At 40.8% G+C, this 26,458-nt stretch overlaps 1 protein-coding gene across 1 annotated transcript in view; it reads left to right on the forward strand.

Moving 5' to 3' along the window:
* Nucleotides 1–26,458, forward strand: part of KIAA1109 (KIAA1109 ortholog) — a 393,986-nt gene that overhangs the window by 182,601 nt on the left and 184,927 nt on the right. Inside the window, 7 exon segments of the mRNA XM_040330387.1 lie at nt 1,705–1,833; nt 3,702–3,821; nt 4,496–4,776; nt 10,731–10,981; nt 15,353–15,608; nt 21,757–22,597; nt 24,634–24,704. Coding sequence (XP_040186321.1) covers nt 1,705–1,833; nt 3,702–3,821; nt 4,496–4,776; nt 10,731–10,981; nt 15,353–15,608; nt 21,757–22,597; nt 24,634–24,704 — 1,949 coding nt within the window.

Here is a 26,458-nt window from a genome sequence, read left to right on the forward strand (position 1 = left end):
GTAAATATCAACAAATATAATATTGGTACAGTGACATAGTGAAAAATAAATAAATAATCCACCCTCTAAGTGAGTCAATATATAAGTGTCCAAAAATCCGTGCAAAAATCGCATCAAAAAATACCAGGTTGGCAAATAAAGTCCATGAACTGTCTAAGTGAACAAAAAAATATATATAAATAGTTCATAAATGGAGAGCAAAGGAAAAGAAAAAATCCTTCCCGATCTTCAATAAGTGCTTTCACCACACCACAGTGACTGCGTGCTTCCACCACCCATCAGAAATGCAAACTCACCGCAACAAATGGCCTGACACTTTCGTGTTTAGGCACACAGGCTTGTTAACTGACCCCCTCAGTTTAACAAGCCTGTGTGCCTAAACACGAAAGTGTCAGGCCATTTGTTGCGGTGAGTTTGCATTTCTGATGGGTGGTGGAAGCACGCAGTCACTGTGGTGTGGTGAAAGCACTTATTGAAGATCGGGAAGGATTTTTTCTTTTCCTTTGTTCTCCATTTATGAACTATTTATATATATTTTTTTGTTCACTTAGACAGTTCATGGACTTTATTTGCCAACCTGGTATTTTTTGATGCGATTTTTGCACGGATTTTTGGACACTTATATATTGACTCACTTAGAGGGTGGATTATTTATTTATTTTTCACTATGTCACTGTACCAATATTATATTTGTTGATATTTACATTTTCACATATTTTTTTGAGCGCTGTTTAATATCACATTTGGCACCTTATTTATAATAGGTATCACTGTATTTGCATATTAACTATTTTGGATTCTATAATTTTTAAAGCAGCAGCTCTTGCATATTTATTAATTTATTCATTTATTTTATAAATATCACTAGTGTTCACATTTATTCTCCAGCTACGCGCAGTGAGGGTGGCTCACATTAGACGGCCCTTATCTCCACCCCTTTTTTCTACAATCTTGTATTAAAACTTGTATGTCTGTGGAGAAACTTAAAGAATTTTAAAGTTGAAATTGATCTGAAACTTATTTGAAAATAGTAATTATCTTATTATTCACACAAGTAAAACTTCTAACTTTGCATTTGAAAACACAGTTGGTTTCTAGGCTGGACTTTCCTTGAGTATTCTGCTATTAATGTGTTTTTAATGGATAATGTGCCCTACCTTATGGAAACTATATGCCTTGAGTCCACTAAGTAATTACTTTCCAATTCCTCTCTGGGATTATAATGGTTGTCTCCTTGCAGATAGAATATTGAATATTTTGTGAGCAGACCGATGCAGCATTTGAACTGTGCCTGCAAACATATCACAGCTGTGCACTTTCTCCGTATAGACCAAGTATTATAATTGATTGGATAAGTATGAGGGAGAGTGAAAAGATGCCCACTTTTTCAATTTATTGCATAAAGCTATGTAGCAGTATACCGCTGAGCAAAAAAAAAAGTAAGGTAAATGTGCTGCTCAGAATTGATAAATATGTAACTTCTATTTGCAGAGAACTCTCTTGAATAACACATTGTATAAGCTGGCACTATGTACCCAAGTCTTAAAAATAATGTGACTATACAGGGGGTTAGTTTATGTGGCAGCAAGGTTAAATTCTTCTTTTAATTATCAAGCTGTGCCCATATGTTACTCATTTTTATTTTTGCAATTTCTGATTACATTGCCTTAGCCTTTACCTTGTGAGTAACCCGCTGTCTTGCAGGTGGTGTGTTTGCTGGATTGGGGGCAGACCTTTGTGTTCCATGTCGCGTGTAATGAGTTCCAGATGGAGAGGCCAAAGTCTGTGGTGATCTGCCAGCATGGCATCGATCAGAGATTTTGTGACGCTAAGGTTGGTATTGCAATGTTCAGCTTCAATTAGAGATATAAGGGGCTGATCAAATTTGTAGAATGTTTAACACCCCTACAGATTTCCTTTACGTTATTAGCAAATTATTATTTTTATTATGGTATCTACTTTGCCATTCATTCACAAGTGTCAGTGGAGCCCTGAACAACGTGAGTTTGAATACTAATTTATAGTATAAATAAAGGCATAACCTTTTTTTGTTTTGGACAGAGTGAAGATGGGTTTGAATACCTGTCAGGTTTCTATTGCTACCTCTGCCTCTTTAAGGGAGGTTCACCCTCTCTAATTGTATTGTTTCCAATTATCATTAAAAGTTGAAAGAAAATCCCAAATTTTGGGTTGTCCCCAGAGCAGTAACAAATCCTCCAATTGGGATACTAGTTGGTGACCTGGGGGTCCCCAAGAGGTTCCCTTTATTTGCAGGGATTTCCTCTCCGTTACTGTTTTGGCTACGGGACAGGGAGTAAAAGAGAAATCTTCCCAATGGGACAAAAAAGAAAAAAAAAACCTGGCAGCAGTTATAACCAGTGCTGTGGAGTCGGAGTCGAGGAGTCGGAGGAGATTTTGGGTACCTGGAGTCGGCAAACAATGCACCGACTCCGACTCCTACTAAATTTAGATTGGAATTAAAAAAGCAAGTTTAAATGTCCCAATTTTTGGGCATTTGTTGCAATTTTTAAGCATTTTACCAGGGCACCCTTAAAGTACCCAGAAGGCACCCTGATTGAGAAAGGGTGAGTTAATCTATTCCCTAGTTTAAATGAAGAACCTAAAAGATCCCAGAGACATGTAATCCCTAAAGCCATTGGGGTGGATTCAGATAGGGGCGCGCACTACTACGGAGGCGCAGCGTACCGTTTTTACGCTACGCCTCCGTAAATTACTTGAGCTACGCTTCATTCACGAAGCATTTGCTCCGTAATTTGCGGGGGCGTTGCGTAAAAGTGCCCGGCGTAAGCGCGCGTAATTTAATTGATCCCGTAGGGGGCGTGGATCATTTAAATTAAGCGCGTTCCCGCACCGAACGTAGTGCGCATGCTCCGTCTGGAAACTTTCCCGACGTGCATTTCCCGACGGGAACGTAAATGGTGTCCAGCACCATTCACAATCCACTTAAACAAACGACGCAAATTTCGAAAAACGCGACGCGGGAACGACGTCCATACTTAGCATTGGCTGCGCCTCCTAATAGCAGGAGCAGCCTTACGACGGAAGCGCCGTACGCAAACCTCGAACGCGCGTACGTTTGTGAATCGGCGTGAGTATGCAATTTGCATACTCTACGCTGACCACTACGGGAACGCCACCTAGCGGGCAGCGGCAGAATGCAGCCTAAGATACGACGGCATAAGAGCCTTATGCCAGTCATATCTTAGGCTACAGTCGGCGTATCGAGCTTTCTGAATACAGAAAGTCGATACGCCGGCGCTACTTAGCAATTACGCTGCGTATCTATGGATACGCAGGCGTAATTGCTACCTGAATCTACCCCATTGTTATCTTACTTACAAACGCGGAGTGACACTTTGTGCCTAATATTAAAAGAGTGAAATCAGAATTGCGTCACTTTTTTGTTGACTTTTTCTGTTTTGCTCCTCCCACCTACTGTATAATTAAAAAGGCACAGCTATTTGTTTCCTACTTTTAAAAAGGACCTTTGCCGTTGTGGGCCCTCCTTCTCGAGGTAAAATCTATTCATTTTAACAGAGGAAATCGGAAAAAGGGACGTAAACGTAGGGCCACTATTTTTTCTTTCACCTTCTGTTTCCTGTATATCTGCTTTTTCTGTATTTTAGTGGACATTCTGTTAGGAAGCTAAATGCTCATCTTGTTTGTTGCTTTTTTTGCAGTTAAGCTGCTATCCAGGACCATGTCTGCCAGCGGATGACCTAAAATACCGAATGACGCGACTGTCAGCTGATGGAGCAGATCTCTACATTGTAGAACATGGCTGCGCTACAAACCTGAAAGTGAGTTTTTCGGAGTAACACATAGCAGTACTTGATTTATTTGATGCCCTGACAGTTAAAATTAGTGGCCCTTTTTTGTTTGGGCTGACAATATCCTAAATCATTTTTTTTATTTCACTAAATAAAATAACATATGATTTAGGAAGGCAGTTGCTGTCTCTGGCTTAGAGCTTCCAATTTTGCTTTTGTTTTTGTAGCAAATGCGGGGCTAATAGGGCAGTGATTAAGAAAAAGTGGAGGAAAAGAAAAGGAAAGGTGTTAGTGGGAGCACTCAATTGACACCAGGCATGTCACTTTTAAATGGCATTGTTCTCTGTCATTTACTCCTGAGCCCTGAACTATGCATCACTTACCTTTGACCCCTGAACTCTGTAGTAAGTGGGCCAGAGTTCAGAGGTCAGTTGTAAGTGATGCAGGTTGCAGAGGTCAGTAGTAAGTAGTTTTGTGTGACAACAAATAGGTCACAATGCATTTGGAGGTAAATGCAGATTGTGTTATCTACGTTCACATTTGCATCTATTTACTTTGAGTATGACCTGCAACACTATAGCAATCCACAGCCCAGTAATACGCCCTCGTTAAATTCCTGTTTCGAATGTCTCTACAGCTTTGTAGTTGCTTATCAATTTGTTTATATAATAACTTATTCTTTGTTACGGTGTTTTATTTTCCAGATGGGTGCTATCAGGCTTGCAAACTGCAACCTACATAACCAAGCTGTTGGTGAAGGCATTAGTGCTGCAGTTCAAAATGTGCAGCTGAAGCAGTACATTGAACAGCTGGACAGTAGCAGAATAGGGCTGCAACCTGCAGTCCTGCGCAGAGCTTACTGGCTGGAGACAGGCTCTGTCGTTTTAGGACTCATTACTGCAGATATCGCCCTGGCTGCTGATCATTCTTCTAAACACGAGGTCCAAAGGAACTTTCTAGAAACTCATGACAACAGGACTAAAAGGTAAGTGACTTGATCTCCACGCCAGTTTCTTTGTCAGCTCTTATGACTGATTTATACAGTATAGTACTAATGAAGCTGTCGAATTGCAGCAAACAAAATACCCCAGATGAGGCTTGTTTGTGGAAAAGAAAATTAATTTGTTCAAATGCAGCTTATCAGTCGAACTATTATAATTTAAATATAAATGTATAATATAAGGAGTTAGACATTGCTAAAAATCGGATTTTTATATTTATACATTTTATCTATGAATTATAATCTCTGACGTTACTTCATTGCAACATTACACAGGCCATAGATAGTTGACAGAATTAGTAATGCCTCCATTCTCGCCTCGCATTGAAAAAAAGGATTCCTTAGTCAAGACCAGACTCGTCAGTAAACCTATAATTCCTTTATCGTACATTGCTGGACACAGATATGGCATTTTTTGACGATTAAGTAATGTTCCACCTCCAGGTGATTGGACACTGGCAGATAGGAAACCTGAACCAAGCATAGCACTTACCACTCCCAGCATACCTCTTCTTTTTTTTTTTTAGCTAGGGTCCGTAGGTGATGGGCAACTGTCTTTCTGCTTTGAAAGATTTTTTCCCTTTTCTTCTGTGTGAACTTCTAGCAAATTTGCAATTTGCTGTCCTGCTGCTTTGATAGCAACACTGATAGGTTGCCTTGAGGCTTACTGCAGCCCTGAGGTACTGTACCCATATCCCACAGAATGGAAGGGAAGGCCTGTAAGTTGCTAGCTGGCACTGAACACCATGAGAAGCACTAACCCTGGCACACTGCTGCATCAGCGTGTGAACATTTGTGGGTGCTCTACAGGTCCAGGACCATGGTCCAGTGTCGTGGAGCCTAGATCCTGAAGACTCTTGTGAGAGTACACTTACCAGGTCCAAAGATGTAGATTGAGCTGAGTCTCTAAGGAAATGGCAGCTTTGCAATGCAAGACTTCTTGGTAAGTGCCCCCTGATGGATCCCAAAGTGCTGTGCTTTGGAACAGCTGGCAGACTTCCAAATGAATATGAGGCACACAGGCTGTAAATACCTACGCCAGAGGGGTTTCCCTGTGATTTTTCTTTACCAAGCCTACTACATTGAGAGGAGGAAGAAGAAAAGGCGTGGTCATGATAGGCATTTTCTTCCACATTCAACAAATCCTCCAGGAGGATGTCATGCTCATAGATCTACTGTGGGGGTCCTTATTGAGGTGATGTGTAGCTGCAACAATTTTTCTTGCATCAGAAACCCTCCAAGATGGGGTCGCAAGCTCACATCTCAGCACCTTCACTTCAAATTCCTTTCTGTCCAGAAGTTTTATATGGAATCTGTCTGGTCAGTGATTGCACCCCATTAATAAGGAGATTTTCTGAGATCGATGGAGAGCAAATATGCCTACATTTTTTTCACCTCACCACCGCTGTCTGCATTTTGCAATGGGATAAAAAACAGATTTGTGCCTCTGCCTTGGCACAGCACCATAAGTATTTACCAAGAAGCTGCCCTCCTGTATTGACTCTCCTTTAAGCACAGGGAATACCTATTTTGGGATTACCTGTTTCTATGGGAACAATCAGCAGACAGACTGTCTCTCGGGCTGGGGAGCAACCCTTGAGGGGCTCAAAGCTCAGGGGAGATGGTCAAGGACAGAGCATTGCCTGCCCATTAACATCCTGGAGTTACGGGCGGTACGTCTGGCCCTACGGTCCTGGACGGTGGAGCTTCAGGACTGCCCCATCAGGGTTTAGTCTGACAATGCCACTGCAGTGGCCTATATCAACCACCAGGGTGGTACCGGAGCCATTCAATTTAGGAGGAAGTGAACCATATATTAACCTGGGCATAGGGACATGTGTCAGTTCTATCGTGGTCCATAACCAGTGTGTAGAGAACTGGAAGGCAGATTATCTCAGCCACCAGCAGATCTGCCCAGGGGAATGGTCTTTACACCCGAATAAGGATGAGCTCCGGCGTGTTCGCATAGAACACGTGCAGAGCCCGCCAGGAAGTGAGCACGGCGCTGTGCTAATCACCAGACATTGTCCCAATGCTCGGCTGCAGGGATCGTGAAATGTCTCCCTGGCTGTTATTAGCGCAGCGTCGTGCACACTTCCTGGCGGGCTCTGCACGAGTTCAATGCGAACAAAACAGAGCTCATCCTTACACCCGAACGTGTTTGGGGAAGGAAAATGGTTACTTGGTAATGTGGAAACCTCTAGGGTTGGGATTATGTGGGCAACGAAAAGAATATATATTCAAAAAATTATAAAAAATATATTTTAATACATATGCGTAGAAAAATTACAAAAATTACATGAAATACAAAATTGGTGAAAAAGAACAACACATTTACATTGAAAACATATAAATAGACAGATTGACACTATGCCATGTTACAACATGAAATTCACCCCAAAGAGGTGAATTTGTGAAAGATGGACTGATCCGACGCGTTTCCGAAAAAACTTTCAAAGTTTGATCTTCATCAGGGATGTAAAGTGTCTTTACTGTCTAAATAGAGAAAATGTTGATTGAAAAATATATACAATGAAATTATATTCAATATTGTACAAGTTCATACAGATGCAATAAAAAACTCACTTCATAGTGCCTATGGCTGTGTCTCCATTCTACACCTGAAATAGCCTCCACAGTGCTGACCCAAGATCCCCAAGCCGATCCGTAATCCAAATCCACATAAAATCGCCAAACACTATCTCATCAGAGATTGAGACCAAAAAGGTCAAAAAAGGTGTTTAAAAAAGTGAATCTAGCAAAGGAAAAATCAATACATAGTAAAAAAGGTCATTCAAAAACTCATGGATGATGAAAGCAAGTCTGTATTTGTCAAAGGACAAAATAAAGGAATCCCACTTACTTTATGGAAAAGTGGACTAACTCTCAAGATGAAATGTTTTCCATATGGAGAGAAAAAGGTGCCCCAAAGAATATGTAACCTGTGGAGATTATCCAGCAGATATACTAAAAAACAGAGGGAAAAGAACAGCACCATTTAGAAGGAATACATCAATTGGGAGAAGTTTAAAGGGATGATGGCAACTACATGGTCAATTGTATAGGCTGGTTTATTTAGGAAAATGGTTACTAGGAAGACCTATTGTAGGATCTGGAAAGCCTATATTGCTTGGTGTGAAGTCAGAAAATGGCATCCTCGGAAATATGTGATTGGGAGAATTCTGTCTTTTCTACAGTCTGCTGTGGAAATCAGATTGGCTTTGAGAACAATCAGGGGTCAGATTCCGGCCTTGTAAGTATTCTTCCAAAGGCCCTTAGCCTCCCATTCACTGATCCAAACCTTTATGCAGGGGGTAACTCATTTGCTTCCCCCATTAGGTCACCTATGTGTCCTTGGGACTTAAACCTGGTGCTGTTGGTGTTACAGAAACAACCGTTTGAGCCTATCGAGGAAATACCATTAGGCTTGCTGTGACGCAAGCTAGCCTTCCTGATGACCATCACTTCAGCTAGAAGGGTGTCGGGAGTTGGCAGCCCTTTTGTGCAGGGAACCATACTTGATCCTTCACCACGACAGGGTGGTGTTACGACCTGTTCCATCCTTTTTGCCAAAAGTGGCGTTGGCCTTTCATTTTTTGAATCAGGACATTATTTTGCCTTCTTTTTTCTTTTAGCCTCATTCAGCGGAAGAGAGACAACTGCACCCCTTAGATGTAGTGTGAGCAGTCAGAGTTTATTTGTCTGGATCCGAGGATCAGACTCCTTTTTTGTTTTACCAGAAGGACCCAAGAAGGGGCAGGCAGCTTCCAAGACTTCCATTGCCCATTGGGTCCGTAAATTGATCATTCAGGCCTACGGTCTGAAACGTGACAGAAGAGACCCTTTTGGTCTTTTCTCCCATAAACGCATCCTCCTGCCTGTCAACTGTCATGTACAATGAGCCACGCATTGCATTTATTGCCCTAATCTGCATGTGCGGTAGTGACATCATTGCGGCCCGGCCTATTAAATGGCTGAAGGCACAGTACCTGGAAGGAAGGCCGGGAGAAGATGGAAGCTCTGGGTGCTTGCTTAAGCGATCCCACCGCATCGCTGGGAGTCCATTCACAGGTAAATCTGCCCTAATGTACTAATATGCTGTGGATACTTGCACATTATGGCAAAACCCAACTGGGGGCCCTTAAAATAGAAAGTTATATAGCGGATTTAACTACTGCATTAAAAGCTGGGAAATCCACTTTTTGCAAGGGCTTCCATCACACTTGGAAAGCGTGCTTCACATAGTGAGAAGCAAGGAGGTGTTATCTTAACAATTCTCAGCGGGATGCATTCTGACCTTCATTCAATCTGGTCAGGACAAAAAGCCTGTTTTAAGTGCTTTTAAAGGCCAGATCTTGGCTGTAGCATTATCTATTTTAGACTGCTTTCCCCTCATTTCCTAGCTGATTAACAGCTTTTGTTTACCAGTGTCCAGTGGCAGTATAACTCGGGTGTCTCAGAATCCTTTGGACTTTGTGGTATGTCCAAAACACTGTTTTATTGGCTGCTAAATATAAAATGTAACAAACTAAAAAAGGGGAGTGCTATTACTAAATTTTGCTTCTGAAAATGTGATTTTCATGCCATCGTTCTTGCTTCATTACTTTAAGTCACTGACGTACATGTAGCATGCAGATAATGCCTTATGACTTTACACTTCTCTAATCTTTATACTTCTGAGCAGTGTTGCCAACCATCAGTATTTTTACTGGCAGCCAGTAAAAAATGGGCTCTTTTCTCCTGCCAGTAAATGCCAGTAAGAGAAAAAGGTTGCCAGTAAAAAATATGGCTGTGACACTCAGCTCGGAACTGCCCATGCGCAGTTTGGGTCTGGAGGCGATCGAGACTGCTTGAGTGCCTGCTACAGTGTGTTCAGTTGTTGCCAGCAGGGAACGGGACTGGTGCAGGTGGTGTCTGAGAGTGTTGTGTGATGTCATGGTGCAAGGGAGCCAAGTGGAGCAGCCAGAGCCTTGTATGCGGGTCTAAGGGAGCAAGGCAAGTCAGTAGGAGGACTGTCAGTGCTGTTTGGAATGGGACCACCTGGTGTAGAGAGAGATAGTCTCTGTGACTCAGGAGGGGTTGTGTCGTGTAGGTCAGTGGTCATCAACCCTGTCCTCAGGGCCCACTAACAGGCCAGGTTTGCAAGATAACTGAAATACATCACAGGTGATATCATTTGCTGCACAGTGATTGCAGTATTCTAGTCTGCATCTCCCCAAGGTAATACATAAAGCCTGGCCTGTTAGTGGGCCCTGAGGACAGGGTTGATGACTGCTGTCAGTGTCGCTGTGAGAGTAAATTTTTTATGTGTGTGTGTGTGTGTTTTCCATTCTAATTTCTTTCCCTCCTGTCCCTGAGCTACTTACTATATCGAAAATAAAATAATAAATCATTTTTTTGTCTTAATATCTGCCTTAAATCACATATCTAATTGCATATTGTACTTATTTGTAGCTGTATATACTGAAATGTGTACTTAAAACTGTAATTCTGTAACTTTTGGAAATGTCAGTACATTTTGGGTGTTGTGTCAGTAATATCAATCTGGTAGGATGGTAACACTGCTTCCGAGTCAGCTATCCAAAGTATAAATGCCAATGATTCATAATAACATCCATGCAATGAGAAATTTTAAGATGATTCCAGAAAAGCCAGCCTTCATATGTCTTTTGTGACATGTTTACATTACAAAAATAGGCGTGCATTTTAATGAAATAATGTGTTCAGCCAATAAAATGGCTTTTCAGATTTCATTCTATTATAATGATCTAAAGAATGGGGTTTTCTTTGGTTAGCAAACTATTTAGACATTTGTTTTTATCAATAATTTTTAGTGGAACAAATTATTGTACATAAACAGTATAGGCAATGCAAAATATTACTTAGAAAAGTTATTACTACAAAACGTTATATTCACAGACATTTTGTGTGTTTATTAGGTTGTGGTTCCTGTGGCCTGATGATGCAGTAAAAAATAAGAGGAGCCGGAATAAGTGTGGTTGTCTAGGAGGCTGCCGTTTTTTTGGTGGTATCGCCACAGGAGTTGACTTTTTCCGGCTGGAGGAGCTGACCCCTTCAAGCAGCTCAGCATTCTCAAACACCAGCTCAGAGTCTGATATGTTTTATGGACAATCTTTGCTACATCCTAATGAATGGATTATAACTAAAGAGGTGCCAAAAGTGGGAGAAGGTAGGTTGTAATCGTGTTTAGGTTTATTGTATGGTAGGAAAGTTCCATTCCCCTCCTTCATCTGTTATCTATGAATCTCTTGTAAAAATGCCTAATGTGGAAGTATAGTTTGCTTTTAAACCCTTTATCATGTTACACTCATATTTAGGGTGGAAACGAAATGGTCACATGCACCAGCTCCCTCATTCCCATTTCCACTCCCCAACCCCTCTCATTCCCATTTCTACCCCCCTCACTCCCATTTCCAGCTTCAACACCCCCCTCACTCCCATTTCCAGGGCAGGCATTAGACTGAGGTCATTTCTCCTCGGAACACCGGCACTGGGGAGCTGCAATTCATTGAGGGAATCATAAATGCCAACATGTACTATGACATACTGAAGCAGAGCATGATGGGTTAAGGTGATGGACTGGCTAAGCATGTCTCCAGACCTAAACCCTATTGAGCATCTGTGGGGCATCCTCAAACGGAAGGTGGAGGAGCACAAGGTCTCTAATATTCTCCAGCTTCGTAATGTCATCATGGAGGAGTGGAAGAGGACTCGCAACCTGTGAAGCTCTGGTGAACTTCATGCCCAAGAGGTTAAGGCAGTTCTGGAAAATAATGGTGGCCACACAAAATATTGACACTTTGGGCCCAATTTGAACATTTTCACTTAGGGGTGTACTCACTTTTGTTGCCAGCAGTTTACACATTAATGACTGCGTGTTGAGTTATTTTGAGGGGAAATTTACACTATTATACAAGCTGTACACGCACTACTTTACATTGTAGCAAAGTGTAATTTCTTCAGTGTTGTCACATGAAAAGATATAAAATATTTACAAAAATGTGAGGGGTACACTTTTGTGAGATACTGTATACATTTTTTCAAAATTGCCTTTTTCTTTTTAATACAAAATCTTCATAAGCACATTTCACTACTAAAAATACATCATATTGAATATATAATGGGGTATTGCACAATCAGATCCAAAAGATCTTTGGGGTAGAGTAAGGGAGGGTTATCCCTTGATAGATTGTCCCCATTGGAAGATTTCCCCTCTATTACTTTTCTGAGGACAACCCAAAATGTTTGATTTTCTTTTACTTTCACTTTCAATGATAATGGTAAATAGGACAAATAAAGAGGCTGAATCTGCATAATGGGGGTACAAACATCAATAAAAACTTACAGATGTTCTCAGAGCTTTTTTTCTGCCGGAACGTGTCAGAACAGAGTTCTGCCACCTCTGGCAGCCCTGTCCCCTCCCTCTTGTCATGAAGCACAAGGTAAAGTAAAGGCCTCACTTCCTCCACCAGCTTCTGTGTGCTAGTGTCGGCACTGCATCCAGGGCACATGATGCTTGATGTTTTAGGATGGATGTCCCGGGTCTCGACGCTGCAATGGCCCACATTGTTTGTAAATATAGGGCTTGGGGAGGCAGCTTCTTTCTCATCTCCACCTGCAGCCTGTTACAACTGTGTAGCACAGAGAGGAGGGAAGTGCTGCGACACTCCTCCTCTGCTCCGTTTAATTTCTTAATAGGCAGAGCTGTGGAACATCACTGTGTTAAAAAAAAGCCCGGGCACAGCTATCAGAGCCCTGGATGCCTGCATTCTGCAGTGTGATAGAGAGCTGTGGGGGAGGAGGACAATCTGTGAACAGGCGAGAGAGCTTTTTGTGTTGGGGGTGGGAGGATTTGTGAGTAAGCTGGAAATAGGGATCAGTGAAAAAAGTGAGAGAGCTGGGGAGGGGGATCTGTAAAAAAGTGAGAGATTTGTGCAAATGGAAGTATTTGTGCAGAGGTTATAGCATGGAAGGGGGTTTGCATATGTTACATTAATGGCCCCTGGACAATACTAATGAATGCTGCACTCTGTACAGTGGGTTTTACGTTGCGTACTCCTGACCCCTGCACACTGTATGCTGTACTGCACATTACACTCTATATTGCATATTCCCGACCACTGCCCTCTGTACACAAGGGCTATATGTTGAATAATCCAACAACTCTGTATGTGGGGATTACATACCTCCCAACTTTTTGACATGGGAATGAGGGATACCTATCGGCAAAAGTATGCAGGCATAGAACACACCCCTTACCACGCCCCCTTAAAGGAGAATTGTACAAAAAAATAAGATTGGTTAAGCTCACATGCTTTTTTTACCACTACTATTCCTTTATATAGGATTTTGGAATTTACAAATGCAATTTAGAAATCAGTTAAAAGGTTTATCACTGGAAAACACTTTTTTATAGATAAAACGTGCATTTTATATACAAATATATAGATCAGACCGAAATGAGGGACAAATGAGAAATAATTAGGGACAGAGGGACATTGCTTCAAATCAGGGACAGTCCCTCGAAATCAGGGACAGTTGGGAGCTATGGGATTATAGCAGTCAGGGGCATGCAAAATACATCATAACATACATCATAACATACAGCATAGAGTTCAGCAGTCAGGAAAATGTAAGGTACAACAAAACTGATAGAGTGCAGCGGTCAGAAGTAGGTAACAGCCTAGTATAAAGAGAACAGGGGTCATGATTATATAATGTATAGCACAGTATACAGGGGTAGTGGTTAGGAGTGTGTATCATTTGCCTCAGATTATGTATGTACAGTGTACATTACATACTCCTGATCATAGTCTCTATGCTGTATGGTACATACTGTACCTTTTTAATATTGTGTACTGTACATGTTTATGGCTACTGCACCCTGTATGATATGCACTCCACTGCACAATACATACTCCTGAGTCCTGTACTCTGTGTTTCACTTTTCTGAACCTTGCGCCTTCTGCGATACACAGTTCTGAGCCTCGATCACACCCACTATTTGGCAACCCGCGTAATTTTCACCTCTAAAGGAAAGTGTGGCTAGCGGTGAGGTTATGGTTGGGGTGGGGCGTTGGCTGGGGAGGGTGAGTTCCAGCACTTATTTTCTGAGAAAAAAAGCCCTGGATGTTTTAATCCCTGTGCACTCTATCCAAAACTTAAAAAAAACTTTTGGCTTTAGTTATACTTTAAATGGTTTATAATAAATAATCCACAAAAGGCTCAGAAAATTCCCAAATCTGTACAATACTGCCAGCAAGTAATTATATGGATACCGTGTGTTTAGCTGGATAAAGTACTATAAACATCCAGGAGTCAAAGTCACTACTGACCATGTCAGCCATGCATAAACCATGCACAGTAAATCGGTTCCAATACATGCAGAATTTAGCAAATATAATGGATAAGATGCCTCCAGAGCACAAACAAGCAGACTCTGTACTTTGCTTAATTAAACTCGGAAGCCATCAAAGTTGCTGTTACCGATCACAAACCATTACTCATGTTACTGGTAGGAGCTGATTGATGCTTGGATTGTGCACTCCTTATTAACTGCAGGTGGAACTGTATATCTATAATGTGCTTGAAATGTATGTTCCCTTTTGCATTCTCCTTATTTCATATCCATATGCCACCTTCTAGAGTCCGTTAATCAGCATAAGTTGGAGGTGATTGAGGGTGGTACAATCTAGAGGGAAATTATGCAATCATTCACTCAGGTTTTTTTTTATTTTATTTTTTTATTTTGTTATTTGCCAGGAACCAGGCATATATTCAGGCAGTTGTATCCTATCCTAATCCTCCCTTTTTTCTGCTTCATCCTCTTGTTACAAAGTAGCCATATACCAAATGAGAAAACAGAATATGGGGCAGAACTGGAAGGTTCCACACTCTTCAGTACAGTGATGGTCTCTTCCCCTTATGCAACAATATGAGCTTAATTGGTGTAGAGGTGTAGAAGCCAGCAGAGCTGAAGCCACAAGGTCACAGACAACTCCAGGTCCTGCACTGAATATGCACAGCAGCTAAAGACAAGAAATAGAAATAGAAGTAACTCTAATAATTATAATAATTGATGTAAAATAATATTTATTATTATATTATATATAAGTGTGGATGCATACACTCTTTTAACTTGCAATTTAAGTGCGTTTTCAATAAATAACATTTTACTTTTGCATTAATGTTATTTTGTAATATTTTCCAAATGTTTTCCTGGTTTGTCTTTCCCTCCCATCTCCCTCACTTTCCTGTTGGCCCATCACTATAATGGGCTGTCTCACTAGCGGCGACTAGCCAATAGAAATATGCAAGAGATAGGATGGCCAAGCTTCGGTAATAACAGGAGGTGCCAGAACTTTGCCATTCAAAGTGGCTCAGTATTTCAGATTCACGGCAAAGACTTGAGTGCTGCTTAATTATGTGCAACCCACCTCTAGGTGCCTGCGCTATTTCCTAAATGCAGGACATTTTAGCTTTCAACTGTATCCTGTTAAAACTTGTCCAAATATAAAAATGGGCATTTTTATTTTTCAAGGTAAGTCCGCTGCCTGTAGAAGAAAAGAATGGGACGCCAGGTCTGTAGGCATAGAGATTGAAAGAAAAGCACAGCATCTGAGTCTACAAGTGCCACTGCGGTCTCACAGTTCTTCATCTTCTGATGAAAACAGCAGTTGCAGTGCTGCTCTGCCATTGCTGGCTGGTGAAAAAGACAGTCCTTCTTCTGCAACTGAAGAAACTTTGGGAAACATAGACTTTCCACCCAGAGCCAAGTCACAAGAATCTCATAGAAGGTAAATGCTGTTAATCTTCTTATTTTAATTATTTCTGTAAACAAATCCAATTCCAGGTAAAGAATTTTTTGCAAGCGATTAGTATTCTATATTACCAGTTTAACCAACTTTAACCTCAATTTTTATACAACGTTTATGCTAGAAAGTTTTTTTTACCAGGTTTTCTTTTGTTGCTGGAAGGGTATAACATACATTTTTTACATTTGCTATGTTATGTTCAAATGTTATCTCTTCCTTGTTGAGTATGCAAAAGTTATAAAGGTTTATATTCATTGGCCTTTGAATTAAGTATCGTTAAGGACTAAGTCCGCCTTACTGACCATGTTTCATATTACACCCATATTTTTATTTATACCCATGTTATTCCCACAGTTTACAGCCCCCAACCCCCAAACTGTCCCACCTTCTTAGTGAATCTGTGGAGTCTTCCCCCCCAGACTTACGTCACCTCTTTGAATTCGGTGCCACTCTGTCTCCACCGGCACATTTGCCATTTTTTCACAGAGTTCTGTGAATAGAGTGACAAGTTCCATCTGCCATACAATAGTAGTCCATTGATACATCCGCTGTCTGTACCTCGGTAGGGGCCTTTAGCTGGAGGATGAATCTGCAGGAGCCTCAATCCACTGATAGAAGTTGCAATGTTTCTCAGGCTCTGATAGAAACAATTAGTAAACAGACTTTTCTTGTTCCTACAGTACAGGACATAGGCGGATTAGGAGACAGCTGGATTATAGGCAGGCACCTTGAGTTATTTGGACACTAGCAAAAAGACTGTGAGGCCCCCTTTTTTTTTACTTTCCCACTCCCTGCAAGCCTTAGTTTTTTTTTTAGTTTCTTTAGGTGTTGAATGTTCCTCCTCTACTGAGTGGGGATTTTTTGTTGTGTTGGTTACATTTATTACATAGTAAGTTATCCTTCCCAATCCCCCAAGAGGCAATCAGATTTTCCCTCGCTCAACTTTACCTATAAATGTTAGTACCCAGTTATATTATAATATACAGTTGTGCTCATAAGTTTGCATACCCTGGCAGAATGTATAATTTCTTGGCCATTTTTCAGAGAATATGAATGAGAACACAAAAACTTTTCTTTCACTTATGGTTAGTGTTTGGCTGAAGCCATTTATTATCAATCAACTGTGTTTACTCTTTTTAAATCATAATGACAACAGAAACTAGCCAAATGACCCTGATCAAAAGCTTACATACCCCAGTTCTTAAAACCGTGTATTGCCCCCTTTAACATCAATGACAGCTTGAAGTCTTTTGTCGTATTTGTGGATGAGGCTCTTTATTTTCTCAGATGGTAAAGCTGCCCATTCCTCTTGGCAAAAAGCCTCCAGCTCCTGTAAATTTGGGCTGTCTTGCATTAACTGCACATTTGAGATCTCCCCAGAGTGGCTCAATGATATTGAGGTCAGGAGACTTGAGATAGCCACTTCAAAACCTTCACTTTGTTCTGCTGTAGCTAATGACAGGTCGACTTGGCCTTGTGTTTTGGATCATTGTCATGTTGGAATGTCCAAGTATGTCCCATGCGCAGCTTCCTGGCTGATGAATGCTGTTCCTCCAGTATTTTTTGATAACATACTGCATTCATCTTGCCATCAATTTTGACCAAATTTCCTGTGCCTTGGTAGCTCACACATCCCGACAACATCAGCGATCCACCTCTGCGTTTCACAGCAGAAATAGTGTACCTTTCATCATAGGCCTTGTTGACTTTTCTCCAAATGTAGTGTTTATGGTTGTGGCCAAAATGTCCAATTTTAGTCTCATCACTCTAAATAACTTTGTGCCAGAAGGTTTGAGGCTTGTCTCTTTGCTGTTTGGCTTATTGTAAGCGGGGTACTTTGTGGCATTTGAGTAGTAATGGCTTTCTTCTAGCAACTCGACCATGCAGCCCATCTTTATTCAAGTGCCTCCTTAGTGTGCATCTTGAAACAGCCACACCACATGTTTTCAGAGAGTCCTGTGTTTCAGCTGAAGTTATTTGTGGGGGTTTCTTTGCATCCCGAACAATTTTCCTGGCAATTGTGGCTGACATTTTAGTTGGTCTACCTGACCCTGGCTTGGTTTCAACAGAACCCTTAGTTTTCCACTTCTTGATTAGAGTTTGAACATGCTGATTGGCATTCTCAATTCCTTGTATATTTTTTTATATCCCTTTCCTGTTTTATACATTTCAACTACCTTTCCCACAGATCCTTTGACAATTTTTTCGCTTTCCCTATGATTCAGAATCTAGAAACATCAGTGTAGCACTGGATGAAAGATGCAAGGGTCTGTCAGGAGTCAATAAACTCATTGACCTTTTATACACACACACACACACACACACACACACACACACACACTAATTACAAGCAAACAGATCACAGGTGAGGATGGTTACCTTTTAATAGCCATTCAAACCCCTTTGTGTCAACTTGTGTGCATGTTATCAGGCCAAAATCACCAGGGTATGTAAGCTTTTGATCAGGGTCATTTGGGTAGTTTATGTTGTCATTGTGATTTAAAAAGAGTAAGCACAGTTGATTGATAATAAATGGCTTCAGCCAAACACTAACCATGAGTGAAAAATGATTTTATTGTTATTCATATTCTCTGAAAAATTATCAAGAAATCATAAATTCTGCCAAGGTATGTAAACTTATGAGCACACCTGTATAATAATATAAATTATAATATATAATCCAGGCCTTTTTTAAAGCAATCTGCTGAGCTTGCCAGAACCACCTCTGGAGGGAGACTATTCCACATTTTCACAGCGCTTACTGTGAAGAAACCTTTCTGTATTTGGAGATGAAATCTTTTTTCCACTAGACGTACAGAGTGCCCCCTTGTCCTCTGTGATGACCTTAAAGTGAATAACTCAAAACCAAGTTCACTATATGGACCACTTATGTATTTGAACATGTTGATGATATGTCTCCTTAATCTCCTCTTCTCAAGAGGGAATTAGTTAAATTCTTCTAATCTTTGCTCATAGCTGAGCTCCTCCGTGCCTCTTATCAGTTTGGTTGCCCAAAACGGAACTGCATATTCCAGGTGAGGTCTTATTTACTGATTTCTTCAATTTACTCTTTTTTGCTGTATTATGGCCACGGTGCAATATTATGCAGTTTGTAATGCGGTGTCCCATGACGAGCTATTTAGTGGCCATAATTAAACCCTACCAGAGAATACGTGGGGCCTGTCTGTAAAATTGCTTTGGGCACTGGATTTTGCATTAGGCACCCACCTTGGCACGTTGTGCAGCTTGTTAGGTTAGCCACAGGGTGTTCTACGGGTCCAGAGCAGATGTGTAATCTGCATTGGTGTCACCAAGTCCCTGACGACCCCCTCGCTGAGGGGGTGTGCCCTTACAAAGTGGGAAATTGAAGGTTAATCTCTACTCTCCCCTGTTTGGAACTGCTAGGAACCACTGGGGCTGCAATTAGGAATGCTATGGATAAGAGGCTTGAGGCTCTTCACAAATCCTTTTTTGCGCTAATAGGTCCAGCAATGCATCCCATCATTGCCTCAATGGCAGTCTGTCAGACACTTGCAGTCTCTACAAAAAATGCACAACACAGGAGTCGTGCCATGTAGATAAAGTCAGCAACCAGGTGAGGATGAATACAATTTCCCTTTATTTTGTCCAAGAAGTCCACATGCTCCAAACTGAGTCAACAGCAGTGTTGGCTCTGTCTGAAACGTGTACTTCTTGTACAAAATAAAGAGAAATTTTATTCATCCTCGCCTGGCTGCCAATTTTATCTACATGGAAGGACTCCTGTATGAAAAGGAAAGCATATCCCGTAATCCAGGATCCATTTTTATATAGACCTTGAGCTTTTAAACTCCTACCCTCTGCCTTGAAGTATTGCATGGACGGGATGGCTGACTCCCTATGTCAAAGGGTTAATTTTGTCTCTGACAGGCCTCCTCCTCGTAGGTTTAGTCAGACTGCACCATAGCAGTGGCTTACATTAATTGCCAGTGTGGAACCAGTAGCCATGCATCTCAGTGAGAAGCAGACCTGATTCTGCAGTGGGCAGATTTTTTAACTTTGCGGCCCTGTCATCCATATACATTCATAGTGTATTCTCTCTCACTAGCAGCTGGATTCAAGGGGCGGTACCTACACTCAAAGTTGTTTTGGGACATTTGCCAGAGATGGGTGTGGCAGAGAGAACAGCAAGTCTCATTTGAGAATCCAAGAGCCTTTGCAGTGGACACTCTCTGGTGACCATGTGGGACCAATTCTCTCTGACATATGCCTTCCTTTAAAGGTCCTCTGCCAGTTTTGCTGAATCAAGTTCCAGGGTGTCTCTGTGATACTTGTGGTCACAAACATTGTCTAAGAAGAATGTAGGTGTACTCTGGTTGATGTTTAGTGGCCATTAGACTGTTTGGATCTACTTTCTCAGTTTCCAGTGTTCTATCCTGCTTCTTGGTTGCTGGATTTGACAGCTTGTGTATTAAAGCCCAGGACTTGAGAGACAGGAGTCTGGAAACGTAGGTTTTGCTTACACTTTTAAGTACCAGTAAATCGACTTTGCAGAAGGTCTATTACTGCACCTGGGAGCCTTTTTTTTTGCCTGGTGTAAAGGGTTAGACATGTAATCCTTGCCAGTACTTCTTCGGGCATATCTTGGCTTTTCTTCAATCAAGACAGGATTTGCATTTGGCCCCGATATAATCAATGGGGAAATATAGGCCTTGGCTATTTCAGTGGCTGTTGGCATCTCACTCACTGGCGAAGGCCTTTGCACAAGGCATAGCTCATCTAATTTTCCCCAGATGATCTGGTAGCACCAAAGCATCTGAACCTAGTGCTTTCGGCTCAACAAGCTCCTCCTTTTGAGCACATTCAGGATATATCTTCATTTCTCTTAGAAGGATGTCAGAATTCGCTGTCTTTCCTTGCAAGGAGCCATTCCAGGTAGTTCACATGGATAAGATCATCCTGCAGCCTAAGGTATTATTTTGTTGCCTAAAATGGTGTCGTCTTTTGACCTCAATCAGGCCATAATGCTTCCATCCTTTTGTCCTTCTCCAAAACACCCTTGAGAAGTGACACTCCACTCCCTGGATATGGTTTGAGTTGTTAGAGTTTACCTCACAGCCACCACCTAATTTGGACAATCTGACTCCCTCTTCCGGAGAGATCTTGCACGGGTCTCAGTCCATCCTGTTCCACCATTGCTAGGTGAATATGTCAGTTTGTAGTTCGGGTCTATTCAGCAAAGGTAGGCTTTTTCCCTTTCCAGTGATGGATCATTCTACTAGATTCAGTACATCCTGAGCTTATCAACATAAAGTTTCTTAATTGCACCCCTCTGATTGGTATTGCTTTGTGTTGTTCCAGTCGTCTCTCTGAATCTGCCTGTGTTCTGTAATGTATGAACAAAATTTGACTGACCTGTAAAATCCATTTCTTGGACTATACTACAAGGCATAGGCCACCCTCCACTCTGTGGTCCCTTTAGGCTAAGTTTTCATATATGCAGGTGAAGGAATGCAAGCAAATTGCACTCATTCCTGAATCTGCAGGCGAACTGCGCTGCTATTTAGCAGACACGTGGGGCTGCCATTGATTCTTAATGACTGGAAATAGCAGGCTGCAAAAGCACATGTCATTTCTGTGAGGTTGCAATTAAAAAAATGGTTCAGGGACTGTTTTCTTGTGTTTCTCGCAAATGAATGAACTGCTGTGCCCGAGCAAATGCAAAACACCAATTGCATAGGTGTGAATCTAGCCTTATTGCTTGCTAACGAACCGAGGCTTGCATTGGGAAGGAGGGTATTTTTTATGGAGATCCTCAGTCTTTTTGCCAGTGTCCAGTCACCTGAACTTGCATGCCTGTAATGCCTATGTCCTGTATGTACTCTAAGATATGGATTTTACAAGCAAAAGGTGGACTTTGCCTTTAATGTACTAAGTGCAGGTGTTTGTTTGCACTGCATACAATGTAATACCCCGTTAAAGGTGTGTTAATTAAACTGTAAATCACAGACTGGTGCAATCATGTTTTTGCAACAGCTTTCAGAAAATAGTCAAAGGGTTGTTTGTATACTGTATTTTTATATACTATATGTGATATGGAGAAACATGGTGACATCACATGGGCTAAGTTACATTTATTTTTTTATTTTAGTGTTACAGTTGAAGCCTCAGGAAGCAGTCCAGTTTCACCAAACTCTCAGGACCGGTCCACAGTCCATTCTCCACTTCGCTCTCCACTGAAGCGTCAGGCATCTGTATGTTCCACGCGGCTAGGTAGTACAAAGAGTCTTTCAGCTGCATTTTATGGGGATAAACCAATAGGTCCAGTTGGAGTTCAGTTTAGTAGTGATGTCTCACGCAGTGATGAGAATGTCTTAGACTCTCCAAAACAGAGGAGGAGCTTTGGCTCCTTTCCATATACTCCATCTGCAGACTCCAACTCTTTCCATCAGTACCGTTCAATGGACTCTAGTATGTCTATGGCAGATAGCGAAGCTTATTTTTCTGCGGCCGAGGAATTTGAACCTATAAGCAGTGATGAAGGTCCTGGCACATATCCGGGGAGAAAAAGAAGGAAAAAGCAAACTCAAAAAATTGACTATAGCAGAGGATCAATTTACCACAGTGTAGAGGGTCCTTTAACTGCTACTACACAGGTGGATGGAAGATTAGATCCAAGAACATTACCACTTCGAACTCATGCTTCTCAGGCTTCATTCGTCTCTGCCCTAGGTGGGGAAGAGGAAACACTGGAACATGTATATGCAATGGAAGCCGAAAAACCTGTGGATAATGAACAGACTACTCAGCAGCCAATTATGTCCTGTTATCAGAACTATCTGAGCCAGTTTCAGGTGTTTAACTGGTCTGTAAAACACCCAACAAATAAAAGAACTTCAAAATCTTCCCTACATAGGCCATTAGACCTAGACACTCCAACCAGTGAAGAAAGTCCAACTTCCTATGAACAGCTTTGTGTTCCAACTTTTAAGGTAAACATATAGTAAATAATGGGGAAAAAAAGTCATGCGAGCATTTATTTTACATAATAATTCCATTAATGTAAGATACAGCCCCATTTTTATGTATTGTTTTTTTATGTTCTACTTCTGTGTAAATATATATTAAGTTCAGGGGCTAGCAAAAAGTAAGGATTCACCACTCTTGGAAAATGTTCATTTAATTGTGTAGAAAAAAAGCTAATCACAGACATGCCTCAAAACTATTTTCATTTAACATTCTAACCTTCTGGATTTAGGAAACCGTTAACAAAAATATAAAAGAAAGAAAACTGTAGTGAGTAACAACTATTTTTTTGCAGATCAAGCAGAGGAAAACAATATGGAATTACTCAATTTTGAGGAATCATTATGGAATCACCATGTACGTTGCAGTTCTAAAACAATCATCTGCATCAGATTACATCCTGAAAATGATGTCATCACCGAACATCCTTTCAATTGATGGAATAAGAAAAGTGTCCAAAATCTCAATATAAACTTGTGCATTTATTGAAGATTTAATGATTGTCATCTCCCCGTACCTTTTACCTAACATGCAACCCCATATCATCAACGACTGTGGAAATTTGCATGTTTTCTTTAGGAAGTCGTCTTTATACATTTCATTGAAACTGCACCAAACAAAAGAAGACCTTAAAGCGCCAAGATAGGGCACTTAGGACTCACCCCCCCCTGCCTCCCTAGCAAACTCTTACCAGAGTGAGAGAGAGAGCTGTGCATGATGTCAGAAGCCTAGGCTTTTTACCAGCCAAGAAACAGGAAGTGGGCTGTAATAGGTATTTACTGGCAGGAAAAAAAATGCAACGATGAAAAAATTATTGAAGGTGCGCTTTAAAGCAATATGCCTTAAAAACAGAAAATGCACAACAATACAAATGAGGAACAAATAGTCAATAACGAGTCAATGTCTGTGACCCAACTGTTAGACATTGGCTAAAGGAAATGGGATTTACATACAGAAAAGCCAAACGAAAATCATCATAACAATTAAACAGAAAAAAAAGGTTACAGTGGAAAAGCAATCATGGACTGGATGACTGAATGAATGTGATATTCAGTGATGAATTATGAATCTGCATTGGGCAGAGTGAAGATGCTGGAACTTTTTGTTTGGTGCCGTTCCAATGAAATGTATGAAGACGACTGCCTGGCGAAAACATGCAAATTTCCACAATCATTGATGATATTATGATATGGGGTTGCGTGTCAGGTAAAGGTACAGAGGAGATGACAGTCATTAAATCTTCAATAAATACACAGGTTTATATTGAGATTTTGGACACTCTTCTTATTCCATCAATTGAAAGGATGTTTGGTGATGATGACATCCTTTTTCAGAATGTTATCGAATGCAAATGTTTGTTTTAGAATTGTCAAGTACATGGTGATTCCATATTATTTTCCTCTGAATTGAGTGATTACATGTTTTTTTCCTCTGCTTGATCTGCAAAAACAGTTGCAACAGACTAGTTTTCTTTATTTTTTTAAGTGCCTCTTAAAGCCAGACGGTTGGAATGTTAAATGAAAATTAGTTTTGAGGCATATCTTTAATTCTAATTTTTGCCAGGTGTTGTATAAGCTCAAATGTTAAGGGTCATCCGTTGACCAGCATTCTCAAGCTGGTTCAATATCTAATCAATCTTGATGTGTTTTTTTTTTTGTTTGTGCCAAGAAAGGTGGTATATTAGAAAACTATTCTCACAGATTCTAAATTGTTGAGTGTTTTGTGATCTTAATTATTTTGTAATTTAGATTCTAACGCCTTACTAGTGTTTTTATGTACTGTATGCCTTGAAAACCTCCCTTTTTCATGCAGTGAAATACTAATTGGCTGCTCTATCCCCACATACCAATAATGTAATCAAATCTTCTACAGTTTATTTGATTTAGCATGCTTAGTATACAGGGTATACACAATCCGCAGTCCCCTCTTTCCTAGTTGTAGTTTTGCCATGCATTTGTAAACATTACAATGACACTGTAAGTCCTTTTCTTTTGTTTTTTAGGTGGTGAGACAGGGTCTGTCAGCCAATGCCTTACTTGACCGAGGGATGCAGCTTATGGGTTCTTCCTCCAGGTAGGTTGTCAATATATAACTGCATTATTTAACAGTTTAAAAGACTTACGTGTAATCTCACTTATTCATATGTAAATTGGTTGGAACAGCTTCTGTCTTTTAAAATATCTTGTGGAAAATCTTGCCAGGTGGTTAGGATGTCATATGTGCTTAGAAGAAGTGGAGTAAAGAACAAACACATCTTGTTTTGCAGGTTGTTAAGCCTAGCCTGGACAGATATGTGCTTCCTTCATTATCCAGAGTAATTGGGCCTCAATAAAACTTTCCTCTGATTGAGAAAAGAAGAAAAACAATACAAAAACAGATTAGACATAGCAGTACACAGATCCAATTAAAAGAAAAGGCTAAGGCTTCATGTACATGGGTTGTTTTTACAATCTCTCCTGAACAATTTAACTTGACAGATACTGTAGTAACCCACGTTTAAAACGTCAGTTTTGCAACGTTTAAATGCTGCGTTCAGCAGCGTTTTGCCGTGTTTTTTTTTTTTTCAAATTAGCCAAAAATGAAAAACACCTGTAAATAAAACTCAGCTAAATGCAAGTTACCGGGTTTAGCCGCATCTAGAAGCATTTGGCGCTTGAAAACTCAGCTTCTAAACCCATTTTTTTTCCAAAAAAAGCCTCTAAACTCAACTGCCTAGAAACGACTGTAAACGACCCCGTGTACATGTACTGATAAGATAACATAGAGGAGCGTTCAGGAGCAGTTGAAAAAAATGCCCAACTGCTCCTAAACGTCCGTTTAGCAGAAGCAGGTGTACACAAGGCCTAAAATAAATGTGTTACTAAGTCCAGGATCCTGCATTCACTATATATGGTCTCCCACAGTACACATAACATAGAAATGCAATTATTTTAGTAAATATAAACTGCTAAATACCCTTTCTTATCAGCAGTATATAGCAGTCTTGTGACTTCTATCACTGTCTGCCTGAGCACTGGTTAAAACTTGTAGGAGAAGTTTTTATTCTCATTAGATTGTCCTATGAGACCCCTGACCCTCTGTCTGGACAGTGGTGATTGGCCCTATGCTGATCACATGCACCCTTCCAGTAAAAATAAATAAATAAACTCTCTAGCAATACACGCTAAGCTGAGCATGTACAGAGTCCCTCCGAGGCTCTGTACTATAAGCAGATGGAAGTAAAAGAAGCAGAGGATCAGAGAAGACATGATCGAACAGGCTTTTTACACAACGCGGGGGATTAAACCCTTGGGTTCCACAGTGAGTACAACATGCATGTTTTACTGCATATACACACTGATTTTACTGTTGCAGGTTTAGTAATACTTTAAACTTAAAGTGATTGCAAACCTCAGACATGACCAGTCCAGAGCACTAAGTGTGATTTCTGCCTGATACTTTGTTCATCTATTATCAGTATGAATAACTTCTCCCAAGTTTTCCTGACACCAAGACCCCTTTCACACTGGAGGCGTTTTTCAGGTGCTAGTGGGATAAAAATAGCGCCTGTAAAGCACCTGCAAAATGCCTCCTCTGCAAAGCGCTTCGGCAGCAGCACTACACAGGCACATTTAACCCTTTCTTCAGCCGCTAGCGGGGGTTAAAGGCACCCCCCTATAAGCCGCATAGTTTTTAATTTCCCCTCTTTCTGTTCTTCTGACATATAAATAAATACGTGAAAATACAAGTCCAGAGATGGGTATCAAAATTATTAAGGGGACTGGGGGACCTCAATTATGAGGAATGACTACACGCACAAAATTTTTACTCCCCTCAAGAAGAGACGC

This window comes from Rana temporaria, chromosome 1, assembly GCF_905171775.1.
Source record: "Rana temporaria chromosome 1, aRanTem1.1, whole genome shotgun sequence".
In the NCBI taxonomy this organism is placed as follows: domain Eukaryota; kingdom Metazoa; phylum Chordata; class Amphibia; order Anura; family Ranidae; genus Rana; species Rana temporaria.